At 27.8% G+C, this 15,177-nt stretch overlaps 1 protein-coding gene across 4 annotated transcripts in view; it reads left to right on the forward strand.

The window, feature by feature from the left end:
* Positions 1 to 15,177, forward strand: part of LOC136988207 (rho GTPase-activating protein 21-A-like) — a 95,598-nt gene that overhangs the window by 63,585 nt on the left and 16,836 nt on the right. For 3 of the 4 annotated variants that reach the window (XM_067286041.1, XM_067286043.1, XM_067286044.1), the window contains exons 10-14: positions 898 to 1,018; positions 3,170 to 3,221; positions 7,671 to 7,784; positions 11,411 to 11,500; positions 14,165 to 14,365. In XM_067286041.1, coding sequence (XP_067142142.1) covers positions 898 to 1,018; positions 3,170 to 3,221; positions 7,671 to 7,784; positions 11,411 to 11,500; positions 14,165 to 14,365 — 578 coding nt within the window. The remainder of the gene's footprint in view (positions 1 to 897; positions 1,019 to 3,169; positions 3,222 to 7,670; positions 7,785 to 11,410; positions 11,501 to 14,164; positions 14,366 to 15,177) is intronic. The other variant, XM_067286042.1, reaches the window with a different exon arrangement.

A 15,177-nucleotide genomic window follows, 5' to 3' on the forward strand; every position in this document is an offset into this window, starting at 1 on the left:
CTGCAGCTGCTTCTCTCAGCCATATTTCTTGAGAAGAAATCTCATCTATGGAAAGTAACTTTTCTTTACAAATTACGAACTGATTACAGGTATAAAGCTGACAAATCAAATCCCCACCTCACGGGATCAAAAGAACAAAAACGCCATCCAGTGACAAAGTGGGCCGTTTCCACCAAACCATTGCCAGGAAAAGAGGTACGACCTTGTCCTACCTCTGGCTACCCACAAAGGATTTGGTGACAGACTGTCACCTCTCTGTCGACATTGACTTCTCAGGTGTCGTTTCGATTTCCACCAAAGCTTATTCTGTGCTTGTTGACATACACCAGCGATTGTTCGAATGTAACCAACAATATAATATAACCAAATATTCAGTCTTTCACCGACGTATTTTGTATGTGTTGACATTCACCAGAGAATATCGACATTCTCTAATTTTGGTCTTTCACAGTAACATATACAGTTTCTGAATCTCAGCATCGCTCAGCTTAGCAGGATCTTCTGTAATGCTTCTGAGCATGAGTTCATTTAATTTTGAGCATAGATTTTATGAGTGCTTGCTTGGAGTGCTTTGGGGAAATTTCTAATCTTTGGAAGGGTGATATATAAAAGTTTGAATTTAATTTTTTATTGAAAAATCCTAGCACATTCAATGATAATCTTGAAACTTAATAACTGTTATATTAAATACTTATTATGACAAGAAAGGATTTTACTAGTTGATTTTCTGTTTCACTGTAAAAGGAAGAACAAGAAAAAATACTGATGGTGACAAATATAATTTTTTAAAAATTTTCTTGTCTTTTTTATGATCTAACTATAAGAAAACTTATTTTAATTTATATATTTATGTGGTTTTTAAAGCTCTAATATGAAAACAATTTTTATGTATTTCAGCTGGAGATAGAGATGATCATCATATCGTACGTCGCATATCTTATTTACGTGCAACTGCAAGAGATCGTATACATATTGACTCTGATTTTAGTGATGATGAAGGAGTAACAGAGAGCTCTGGGTTTGTTAAATATATATTAAATGGTTATTTTAATTATAATTCAATTACAAATATTAATTTAATAAATAATAAACAAAGATATAATAAAGATTGTATAATATTAGCTATGTTTTCACCAGTAACTAAGACTTATAATTAAAGATTTGCCACTAGATGTAATTAAGAGAAATTTTACAATTATACAAATATTGTATTTAGATCCAAATGAAATAGATAAAATGAACAAGGCTAGGGTCTAGACTTATAGGGCTGATTGCAGAGATAAAGTCTTTTCTAAATCCAGTTTGAGTAAAAATGGCATCTGGCCATATGCTTGTTATGCCACAGTTTAAGCTTTGTTTGAAAGACATGAATCAGTGACCTTTGAATGTGATCTAACTGATGTTTGGAGTAACTTCAGCTATTATGTTTACCACTGTTACTCCCAGCTTTTAGATATTGGTGAACCAGTTGGGTTTCTTTTCATTACATTACAAAAATGAGTGTGTGTGATTATTTATTATGAATATTTAAAATATATATTCAACTATTTATTATTGAAGATAAATAGTTATGTATAATTTATAAATTATAAACAAATTATCATATTGTATAGAAAATTTAAAAATAGGATTTGTAAATTGGAAACAATAGATCATTGTCTTAATTTTATGTTTATTCATATTATGCACATACAAAAGAAAAAAATTAGTTTATGCTTGTTCTAAATGATAAAAATCACAATTAGTGATGATTTAGATCATTTTCATTGTTGATATTTTATAGAGGGCCTCTTATTCTTCTCTAGTTTATTTATTGTTTAATTAGCTTAACTGTCTATCTTAGGCAACTTCAACAAAAAGCAACACATTTGTATCTTGTCAGAGTATTAATAATTTAATTTATAATTACTCTTCAATAATGGTTACAAACAGTAAAATCAATGTTATTTTTCAAAAATAATTATTTTATAGGTTTTCTCAAGTAATAAACATTTTTAGTCTAATAACTTTGGGTTATTTTGATTCCATTTTAAATTGTCAAACATTCAATAGATAACTTTTTCCACAGTTAATAATTGACCTTCCCTCAAATGTTTGATTTTGTATCTAGTTCAGTTCAAAATAAACATCAATCCAGACTTGGAAAATATTTATCAAATTTGAAACTCCTAATCAGAATATAACTCTAAAATATTATTTAGATTTTACATTATTCTTTCCTTTTGTCCAGTTGTCTAGACAAATATTTTCTTTGTTGCATTAATAACATCTACACATGAATGCTATCCAATCATAATCAAATTTCTTGTGACAGCAGGAGACAAAATAGCAATTTCCACTTCTGAAAGAGAATGTCTTGGTCTAAATCTGCCAGTGGCAGATTAGACCAAAGAAGGCTAGGAAGTTGGTTTTTAAACCGAGTTTTATTTCCAATAGCAGTGACATAACTGGTGAAGTTTTTTGTGTTTTACTTTAAAATACAAACCGTGACAATTCCCATTCTTGATCTCGCTGCTTCAGTTCTGGATTTAAACTTTTATTGTACCATTTCCAAATGAATTGTTTAATTTTTTTCCTTGATTTGAGAATATTTATTTTTAATTATAAAATGTTTGTATAAATTGCATCATGTTGTTATTTGTTTTCCAGCATGTTGGTAAGCTATTTTATCAACAGATAATTATCCTTGCAGATTATAGGCAGGAAATTACAGTACTATTACTAGTATTTATTTGAATCTGAAATAATATTTAATCAATTTAAATCAGCTGCAGTGACTGAATTTCCCATTTACATAGAAGAAAAATCTGATATGTTTTGGTTCTCTTGAAATTATCACTTTTCACTGATAAGCCAATAAAGAAAATGATTTGTTTATCTAGAAGACATTTTTCAAACAAATTTCTTATTTTTATTGCAAAAAATGTACTTTTGGGAATCATTCTATAAATATTATAAAAATACAATTATAACAATTATGAATTAATTGTTATAATTGTATTTTATATATAATTTTATATAACATAATTTTATATTATTTAATAATGCTTAATATATTTTGCTAATAAATTGTTAGTTTGTATTCCAATTTTGTTGTTACAGGTTTTAATAATGTAAACTATTTGAATCTTTTAAATTATTCTAAATATTTTAAAATTACATTCCACAGAACACCAACTGAACAAAGAATCAAAAAATTAAAAGCATTCTTTGGAGAAAAGGTAAATACAATGCATTTTTCTGCTTAACAATAAAAAACATTTTATGATATTTTGAGAATGTTTGGTATAGTGAAAAGAAAAACTAATTATGAGAATAAGTCAATAATTATATGCAATGTAATTATAAAATTTATTACAATGCCATAATGATCTTACAGGAATAATTTTGCAATGCACTCAGCCATTGTTACTCAAATTCCTTAATTCAAGAAAAAAGTTTTTGGTTAAGAGATGAGCAATGCACAAATCACTTCAGTTCATGGAAAGTTGATAATGACATTGGTGCAACTACTTATGAGAATAGACATTCTCTATATCTAAACAATATTTCTGTATTGCACTTTGATGAATTTTTGGCCCCTCATATATTCTCAGCCTATAAAAAAACCAGCTTGTTACTCTTTCAAAGAGTAGCAAGCTGGGTTTTTAGGCTGTTAGTATGTTGTTAAATGTATATATTGCTCTTCTTTTTACAGTTGAAAAGAAAAATAGTAGATATAGTTAAACAGCATACCAACAATATAACTGACTTAGTAAATTTGTATCAGTTGACTAAGAAATAACATCTAATTGCACGTATGCGGTAAAAGAAATTATAGTATAGTAATAGAAATCACACTGCATGTAATTTTTGACTTACTCCAAATATAAAAATAATTTCCTAAGTAGCAACTAAGACACTCCCAACCTTATTTTAAGCAGCAAAAACTTTTTAATGACTAATGTTTTTATTTTTATTGAAGACCATCTTCAGGTCTGTAAAATTACATTGTAAATGTAATGATTAATACACAAGATTTACAATGTTTGATGGAATCATGGTAAGATAGTCTTTCAATAAGACCAAAAATGTTAATTACTAAAAACTTTTTGCTGTTAAAAAAAGTTGTGTGTGTCTTAGTTTGACTGTACATTTCTTTTATTGAGTTAATTTTATTTCTTTTTTATATGAAAAGCTGTAACTGTGAGAAACATAATTAACATATTTTCAGCATCCTCATCCTTTTTCTGTATGTCTTTTTCTCAATGAATACAATTAATTAATATTTAAATTAATGGTCTCTTTGGAATTTTGAGCATCACTAATACTTTTGACTGTTAGAATATCTTCTCTCTCTAAATAAATTTGTAAATCCAGTAATTCACCATAACAGTCTGTTTATAAAATATTTTTAATATTAAAAATTTATTTTTGGAATTATCAATTTTATCATAAGAAGCTCATATAACTTATTACAATTAAAAAAAATAACAAAACATAATTTTAAGAAATAGACAAAACTATTTAAAAATGTTGTTCTACTATTTTTACTTTCCTGGCTGTTATATATGAAAGAGGGAAAGTATGGCAATTAGTCAAAAAATTACCCTCCCAGATTTTTACAGTTTTGGATTCGGGAGCTTGAAATGTCAAGAAATGCAAAAACATTTGGGAGTAATTTCTGTGTGTGGGGGGCACCATTTTGTTCACCCTCTTTGAAGCTTAATACTTATGTGCTTTTTGTTGAAAATTTCTGAAATTTTGCAGTGAGGTTTGTTTATTAGGAGGATTGATGCTATTAAATTTTGGTAGTTAAAGGTTGAGGGGTGGGGAGATAATGGGGGTAGTGTGTATCTCCAGTAGGGTCGTACTTAATGATGATTTTACTTGTTATTGATTGGGCTACAATTTGAAAAAATTGTAGACCTATAAATTTCCACCATCATTCATTTGTCCATCTGTTGTTTCTTAATCTCGAGAACAGAGTTAGATAAAAGACAAGACCACATATGGAAAGTTTAGGAGCGGGAGGCCTCAATTAACTATATATGAACTTCCAATGCAAACCAGAAGTCATGTTATTTCAACACAAAACTTTTTTCCTGAAAGCAGTTAAGCAGTTAATAGATGTCTGGCATGACTCTATTGCTAATGGAAACGTATGTTGTATAGGGGCAAGACACTACTAATTAGAGGTGGAGAGCATATATTTTAAATGAAATAAACTATAAATATGATTAAAAATTGCAGCCCAGCATTATGATGATATCACAATAAATAATACTTGTTAGCATTTACAATTTTTTTTATAAAATTCATCCCTACCCTCAAAATTAAGCTTTTTGCCATTTTAATAATAGTTTAAAAAATTAAAAATTTTAAAATAAAATATGATAACAGATAGCACCACAAAAATTTTAAATGTTGCTTGGAAAGTTGAGCAACTTATTGCTGATTTTTTTTTTTTTTTTTTTTTTTTTTAATAGTTTATTAATCAGAAGAAAATAAGTTAAGCCATTAAATTTGTACTTCTACTTTTTGGTTGTTATAACATAACATGGGAAAGTATTGTAATTATGTCAAGTTCAACCTTCTGGGTTTTTTGCTAATCTAGGTGTCTTGAGACCCTTGAATCCCAAAAAAGGGGAAATTTGTGTGTTGGTTGGTTGTTGATATCTATTTCAGTTAATATCTCAGGATGAGGTAAAGATGGTTAAGAAATGAAATTTATGATGGTAATTTGTATGTAAGGAGCATTGATGCAACTTGGATGGGGAGATGGAAAGAGGGTCACATGTCATATCTTGAATAACTTAATGAAAAGTTTACTTGTTATTGGCATTTTTAAAAACTTGTTTCTACCCTCAAAATTAAGCCTTTTTTCACTTTTTTACAATAATTAATAAAAAAATTTATAATTGAGATTGGGGCAGTAAACCCTCGCTCAACTAAACAGGATGGAAAGTTTATTGAAAAGGAAGATTTGTGAGAATTCCTTTCCTGTCAGGCTCCTGACACTAGTTAGAAAAGTTTATCATGTTCTAACTCTCATTAAAATGAATTAGTTAGTTTAAATTTGTCTGAGTGGTTAAATGCAAGGAGGTGTTATAATTTGATGATGGAGTTAGGCAAATAAACAAAAATATAATAGGAAATTAAACATATTTATTTAAACTACTATAATAATGTCTATACAGGAAAATAAACATGTTGCATGAGAGAGTTTACTTATACTATTAAATCATTACCTGATACAGTATATAATGTGGAAGTGCTGTGAGGACTTGTAACATTTTGGAGACAGCAATGAAGACTTCCACAGACTTACATTTCTGTACTTGGTGAGAGCATCAAAAATAAGCAGGAACTTAATCAAAGGGCTAAAGAGTATCTATAACCTATGACTAGAAGCATGGCTATACAGTACATGACCAAAAGCATTCATTGAAGGTGAAGAGTCACCTTATATACAAAATGGATGGACCAATGAGGATGTCCACAAATTCTTGCCCTTTCTGTTACTAAGGGAAATTGGATGCTTGTGAGCCGATATTCAGATGTTGACTATCATTTTTGATGGAACAATTCACTTCTTCCCACAAATCACAGGAAATGAAAGATGGCAAGAAAAGATAAATTTTCTCTCTTTTTAAAATGAAATATTATTTAAAATATTAATCAAAATCTTCTTTAAAATTCTAAAATGTTTCCCTTTTTAAACTCCCGGTTCTCACAATAATTAATAAAAATAAATATTTTTTAATAACCTTGTAACAGGTGGTATCACACGATTTTTTAAATTTGAGCTGCTGTCATTGTATTTTTTTAACATAAATATTTTTTAAATGAAGCTTTGTACCATAATTCAACAAAATTACTCTTCTTAAGCTTTCGTTATTACTTAAATTTTTTATCTTAGTTTAATTCAAAATTTTGGACTTCCTGTCTCCTTAACTACCTGTTTGAGTGCTGGGAAAGTCAATCAAGATCTCTTCCTAGATTTTTTTCTTTGTAAATTCCAGAATGTAAATTATATCATATTTTTATAGTATTATTGATGTGATCTTTATTAAGTTTAAATAGTATTGTTAACTTTTCAGAAGTTTTTATTATTATTATTATTAGCTTTACTTTCCTTCAATTATGAGCTTTTGATGGAATCTTTTCTGAATTCACTAATGAAATTGATACTCTGAAATGTTAAAACACCTATTTACATCTCTTTATTTAAGTTTATATTATTTAGAATTTGCATGTTATGACATCTTAAAAAAATATTCCTTATATTCATATTCTATATCTATTCAAAAGTAGATGTAGAGATAGCAAAATTATTTTTAATAAATAGTCTTGCCATACAAGTTATCTGATTTCCTTAAAATTATTATTCTAAAACATAATATTGTTTAATTAAAACTGTAATTGAAACTTTATTTGCAAATCTTTGTTTTATATATATTATAAACTTTTCTGTGTTTATAATATAAATTGTAGTATAAAATTTATTGAACTTGTGCTTATTGAAATGAAATGATGATAAGTTTATGTGGTGTTAACATGCAAATAGAAAAATCATGTTCTGTTAACTGCTCTTTTGTACGTTGCTGAGAGAAGCAGATGAGTTGAATGGCAATAATTTCATTAATTATGTTTTAAAATTAATATTTATTTTTGAAATATGGTTTCAGACACCAAAAATTAAGCAAGCTATTGATCCTGCAGTAAGTTCTGAAGAAAAAGATGATGATCCTTTTGTTCATCAAGGCTGGTTCATATGTAAAATTGTAAATTTAGAAGGAAAAGTATGTTTTTCTTTATATACATTATAATTAAAATAAAATAAAATTTATTTATTGTAATACTTGATTATTTTTAATTAAATATTATAATCTGTTATCAAATAAATAATGGTCAGTAACTTTGACAAAGCTGTAAATATAAACAAAGCTGTTAGAAGTAAAATTAATTATCATTTTCAAATTTACTAATCTTAAATTAATTAAAATAACTTCATAAAATTTAATATTATCATAATAAAAAAACTACATAATTGTTAATTTATAAATTTAAATATTATTTCTCCATATTGTCATAAAATGATGCTAAAAACTTTTTAGGGAATAGATTAGCCATGTGTGCAGCATGATAGAAAAACAATTTTCTCCTAGTCTGTATTTTATTTATAAATATTTCTTTAAATTGGCTTTATCAATAACAAACTTGCAGCTAGTATATATAAATTTTTCTAGACAAGAAACTAATATTCTTAATATAGATGTTATAAGTAGATTCTTCACATGCTTACTTTATTTCCAAAATCAAATATTTTTGAACTTTTCGTCTTATGAAACTTTAGTTTCATTTGATAATAAGTGCAAATAGAGACATCTAATTTTTAAATTTTTTTTAGTAATTCATTAAGAATTAAAGAGAATTATTTTAAAGGTAGATTTATTGTTGTTTTTAGGCTTAAAAATATTTTTTAGAAAAACTTAGTAATACACTTAAATAAAATAGCTTCTTTTAAGTATATTTTCTATTATCCTTTTATACAAAAAGATAATTTTTAGCTTACAATGCAACTATAACAGAAAGAAAATACTTGCATTTTTATAAAAATATAGATTATATGATTCAACAGAGTTTAATTTAAAGAAAATTGTCTGAATAAACTTGAAGAGAATTTGTAATATCATTATCAGTTTTAGTACATTTGGTGTTTTTATTGTTTGTAAAGGTCTTGCATTAATTGAAAAGGAATAGAATTTTTAATTTCACAAAGTTGTTGTAAGCAGATTTTATTAAATTATACAGTATTTGTGAGAGTTGAAAAAATTTTAACAAGTTTAATTTTAATTAATATATTTAAAAATTTTGTCACTTTATTATACAGGGCAGCCTAAACTCAGTTAACCTTTTTAAAATAAGAATTTTATTACAGTTTCTATTAACAAAATTAAAAAAAAAAAAAAAATGTTTCAAATAAGATCCTCCATGTTCAATAAATAATTTACAGCATTCTAATATATTATTGTAAATTTTTAATTATTTCTATTTTTTGATTATCTTAATCTGGATAAATTATTCCTGTTCTTATTTCTTTCAAATTAAAAATTTTAAGTCACTCAACAAGCAGGAAGGTTAACTTCAGAAACTTCACTATTATTTCTTTCATTATTGCATAATTTCTATTATGTTTTCACTAGTTTCATAAAATAAATATGAATCATAAACTTTGTTTCATTTCATGTTTGTAAAATACTAATTCAAACTATGTAATGTACTCATTTGTTTGAAACTGAATCATAGAAAAAAATTAACAAAATTATTGTGACATCACAATGCTAGGCTACAATTTTTATTTAAATGAATCAGGATCTCTGGCCCCTAAGCTTTCCATATTTGGTCTCGGTTTTCATCTAACTCAACTCTCGAGATTAATGAACCCTGACAGACAATAGTGGGAATGTATAGGTCTGCAGTTTGAAAATTGCAGTCCAATAATAAAATCATAAAATATTCTTGGTTGACTGAGTTTCGGGCTGTTCTATGTTATAAATTAGTAGAGGTGTTCACTATAACATTTATTCAGGCACAAAAGAGATGTTTCCAGTTTTGCATGAGTCTATGCATATGGTGCATTAGTTCTGCTGCAATGTTTACAATAAAATAAATTCATTCAAAAAAGAGATGCTTGTAAATAGTACAGTATTTCTCCAACAATATTTAAATTTTCTGTCTCTCTAAAATGCAAAAATAACAAAGGAATCATTTTAAAAAATTTAGCATCATGTACGTACAAAGAATTTCTTACTGTAAAGGATAAAAACCAACATTACATGAATTAATACAAAACAGTTATATTTATTTTGCTATAGTACATTGTTCAACATGACTGCCTCCAGTAGCAATAAGAAGACATAGATAGTGGAAAGTGGTATTACATATGGCACATAGCATATCTTGTGTCATTACCCTAAAGGCTTCTCATTTGCCTCTGCGGGAAACAATCCAATGAGTAAAATCCATGGAATGCCATAGCCATGGAACAGGATTACTTGATTTTATACTGCTGATGCTGAACTACTCTGAACCACTGTTGCATTTCTGTCTAGGAATGAGCCAGTACACCCATTCTGCTGATATCAAATCTTCTGTAGTTGTTCCAATTACAAATCATCAAGCCATTCACCCATCGCATTAAGACAGAAATCACTAATCAGGATGTTGTAGATGAATATGGGGCCAAGACCTTGCTCATTCCAGATTTCACATATGACATTTAGTGTAAAACATACCTGATGTCATGTATTTTGTTTTTATTGTGAAGCACATTAATGTCAATTACACACTCCATTTTTGGAAAAATGTGCCTCATCAGTTACAAAATGTGTTCAAGCAGTTGTGGTTGTTCTGGTATAAATTTGACATCATGTTGCACCAAATTACTGTGTTGTTCCCTACATTTTGTGCCAGTAGTGCATACTATAGATACAGTTGAATGGTGCATATCATAGTAACATAAAATTTGATGTATTTGTGACTGCTGCAATCCACATTGCTTCATGTGTGCTTGTATGTGGGTAAGCTTGGAAGTACACCAAAACTTTAATTTTGTGATGAGGGCATTTGGACCATGATTTTGATGATGCTACCAGTTCACATCAAGCAGTGTATTACATTCAGAATCATCATATGTGCACCAGATAAATGTTAAAGTGAACACACTTCATATTTACCATACATAATCTAAACCAATGTTTCCCAACATGGGGCCCACGCCCCACAGGAGGGCAATTCGATTGTTAAGGGGGGCAATTCGAAAATGTCTAGAGTTTAAGTTAATCGTATAGGCTATACGATTAACTTAAACTATGGACATCTTTGCTATACGGTATAGCTGCTGTACGCCATATTTATTGTAAATATTGATTTAAATTAGTTTTAGTTTTCTTTGTTCTTTGTTTCCCTTTCCTTCTAAAACTTTGCTTTATAACCCTTTTCCCTTGGGGTGGGATTAACACTTCTGGGAACCACTGAGAACAAAGAGATGAACGAGGCCCTGAGCCCGGTGAAAGTAGAGAAAGGACATTCTTTGCCCAGACCTCGAGGTGGACAGACGTGAGTTGTGGTGTTCCAGGTTGCGTTTGGCAACAACTGGAAAGTGCAAGAGACTTTGATGAAAGGATCGGGTGTTATCATGGTTACAATGAAACAGTTTGGCAATTAAGTGCAAGAAAAACTTCAAACGAACACAACGAGAGACCTTCCAAAAGAGTTCAACGTATATGTTAGGGGCATAAGAATTTTAGAAAGGCTTAGGTGGGACATAGCACAAAAAAGGTTGGGAAACACTGATCTAAACTATTGTCATTCCAATATAATAATAATAATTGTAATTTTTTTGAAAGTATGTGTATAATTTTAGCGTGCAAGTGATCGTTCTTGGAGACCAGTTTGGGTAGTTCTGCAAGGTGAAACATTTTATTTGCTTAAAGACAAAAAGGATATATCTCAGGTAATATTTTAATACGAGGATACTCCCAAACATAAGGTCTCATATTTTTTTAAAAATACGAAGAAATGTTTATTTTCAATAATGTTCATATCATTTTAAAGCTTGAACATTTATCTATTCTTCTACATAATCACCATTTTGGTTGCATTTTTGTAGGCACTGTGACAGTTTTTGTATGCCCATGTCATACTAGCTCACCTCCATGTTGCGGGACTCATCTTGAGCACACCTTCCAATATTGCAACTTTTCCATTAAAATCCTATGAATGGTGCTTTGGCGAAACCCCAAGAACCAAAATGCAGAGATAATCCAGAGTGATTCGCCGATCTTCATGCATGGTTTGCTCAATGTTCGTGACTGTCTTGTCGGAAATTGACAGTCTCCCACTTCTTTCTTCTTCGTGAATTTCAGTACGATCAGCTGCAAACTCCCTACACCACTTGAGGACATTTATGACATCTATACATGACTTGCCATACACTTCTGTCAATTGGCGATGAATTTCAGTCAATTTAACATGACATGGCAACAAGTTGGGTATGACATGGGCATACAAAAATTGCCACAGCACATACAAACATGCATCGACTGAAATGGCGATTATGTAGAGAAATAGATAAATGTTCAAGCTTTAAAATTATCTGAACATTATTGAAAATAAATGTTTCTTTGTATTTTTTAAAAAATAGGAAACCTTACTTTTGGGATTATCCTCGTATATTAAATTTTTTCATTTTTTGTTTTTATAATGACAAATTCTTAGTGTTTTCATAAAGATTATAAATTTGAATGATCCCAAATAATATACCTACAGTGGCCAAACTGCAGGTCTTCTAGACCCTTAGTTCAGCTCCCATATAATTTATATATATAACTTATATAAAATACAGTTTCAATAGAGAATGCAACTGTTATGTTTCTTATAGGCAATATATGGCTCCTGTTGTGACAAGGTTTGGCTAGCCCTTTAATATACATTACTTAATATCATTAGTTGGTGATTATTAAAATATAGAAATAACAATTTCAAACATAGTCTGTAAATATTAGTATTCTGAAAATAGATTAAACTTAATCTGAAATATTTTGTTAATATCAACTGAAACCTCCATCAAAGAACATACTCTCTTATTTGAAAGATTGTCAAGACAGTGTTTCATCTTAGTGGTACAAACTCCATATTTTTTTCTAACTCTAAAACCATTGATATTTTACCACCATAGCAATAAAATTTAAACAAATATTATAAATTTTATAAATTAATTTTATACTTCAAAAGTTTTCATTGCTTAACAGTATTATAGTTGTATTTGTTGTGACTATCACCAGTTTGTGACATTATATTAAAATCTTTTACAGCATACTGTTAACAGTCTGAGAAAACAAATATTTCTGAAATGATAATAAAAATTTGATAACTAAACAATATATATAGGCTATGAATTATAATAAAATACTTGATGAAATAAACTACATTTCAAGCATTATATTTTAAATTAATCTAAAGTTTTCAAAAAGTTTTGTCCTAAATTTTACATGTCAATAGTAAATAGCTGAATTGCTTATAATTTCAATATATAAGGTATTATTTAAAATAATGCCTTATATTCTCACAACATTCTAATAAAGCTTTTCATAATTTGATCATTGTTGTATGCTAGAGCTTATTCACATAGCCTTTGGCAAACTTGCAATAAGGATATGAGGATGTCATTTATATTATTACCAACAAAATAAATATATGTAATAAGTTATATTATTCTAATTTTAATATTTAATAGATCACAAGTAAAATGAATACAAATGATAAAATTAGATTCATCTGAAATTTAGTATTCAATGTAGCATTTTATGAATGAATGTATCAGAATGTACAGGATGATAAGTTACATAAATAAATATAAATGGATTTAACTTTTCACATATATGCATTCAGTCTTTATTTTATATTATATTATTTTATTTTATTTCCTGTTGTTTGTTTAGTATATATATACAGTGGTGCCTATACTTTGAATTTAATTCATTTCAGGAGACTGTTCTAATTTTGAATTATTTATTGTTTGAGTCAGTTTTCTCTATTATAAAAATGGAAAGTGAATTAATTCAATCCCAGATTCGAAACATTATTCATTTCAATAAACTTAAACAGCAAATACACATAATTTAAGGTAAAAATAATACAATTAAATGTCCTAAATAATAAATTAAGACATGAAAACAATAAATAAAATACAGAAATACTGTATAATAAAATAAAAATTGCATTTATTGGTAACATACCGTTGACTTTGGCAGCTTAAACATGGACACTAGATCTGTCACACGTGTACCACTTTCATGCTTCACAATAAGTTCCTTTTTCATCTTAGCTTTTTTCAAGTCATTCTCTTACTAGTTAGACTTCATTGCTTCCTCACATTTCTGGGATCCATGATTAACAAGTAAAGGTTATATTGGGGTTGAACAAAGATTTTATGTATTTTTAACAGTTGTTAACAGTAGACAATTAGGCCATGTTACTTAATAATTATATGATTTTAATAGCTTGATAAAGGAATCTGGTTGTTCATTTCATATATATTTTATATATAAGAGTTAAATATGTATGCATTTATTTAAAAATTTAATTTATATATATTAATTCTTAAAAAATTTCTTAGCAGATGTCATTTGATGATGACGATCAAATTATTGATTTAAAATCGTCAAGTGTTAGTATTGCACATGACTACACGAAACGAAAACATGTATTACGTCTTCAACTTCAAAATAAAACTGAATATCTCTTCCAAGCTGAAAATCATTCTTCAATGATAAAGTGGTTGAACGTCCTACAAACTTATTGTTTGGAAAATGATAAGGTATTTATTATTAATTACAGCTTTGAACAATAATAAAATTTAATTTTTAATTATAAAAATTCCTTAATATTCTTATATTAAAACTTTTTAATAATAGAATATTCATTAAAAATTTAAGAATTATAAATAACGTTAGATATTTAACAAATTATACCAGATTACTATTAATTGACTGACATTTTATTGATGATTAGATGAAATGTCTGCTGCAGATTATTCTATTGTTAAACATTGACCATTAAATAATTTAGTTTAGCTAATGAAGTTTTAAAGTCTAAAAAAATAATTTATTTTTACTGTGTCTGAAACATTACCAGTTATATAATGCAAACATATCTCTCTTACAGAGATTCAATTTAGAATATTAGAAAGGTATAACCTGCAGATTTACTTACTGTGTGAAAAATGTGAAAACAGTGTGAAGTATTCTTGTGCTTTTCTTTAATGTGTTCTTTTTCCAGATTTTTTAAAAATTTAATTGATATATCAGTCTTTTCTAGATTATTTTTTAATCTAAGAACTGATAGAACTGATTTAGATCAATTAGATTTTTTTTTAAATGTGGAAAAAGAACACATTGAAGAAAAGCATGCAAGTACTTCACACTGTTTTCACATCATTCTAATCATTAATAAATTTTTTAACTGTATTGTTAATCAGTGAAACCTAGTATAATTCATTGAATCTTTTAATGTTATGCATTTTTATAAATATGAAAATAAACTAACATTAAATAAATAAAAATTAATTTATGTAAGATATTCTTATTTAAACTACAACAATATTTTATCTTTACTTTCTTTTATTTATCT

The sequence above is a fragment of the Centruroides vittatus genome, unplaced genomic scaffold (genome assembly GCF_030686945.1).
Source record: "Centruroides vittatus isolate TY-2023 unplaced genomic scaffold, ASM3068694v2 scaffold_324, whole genome shotgun sequence".
In the NCBI taxonomy this organism is placed as follows: Eukaryota; Metazoa; Arthropoda; class Arachnida; order Scorpiones; family Buthidae; genus Centruroides; species Centruroides vittatus.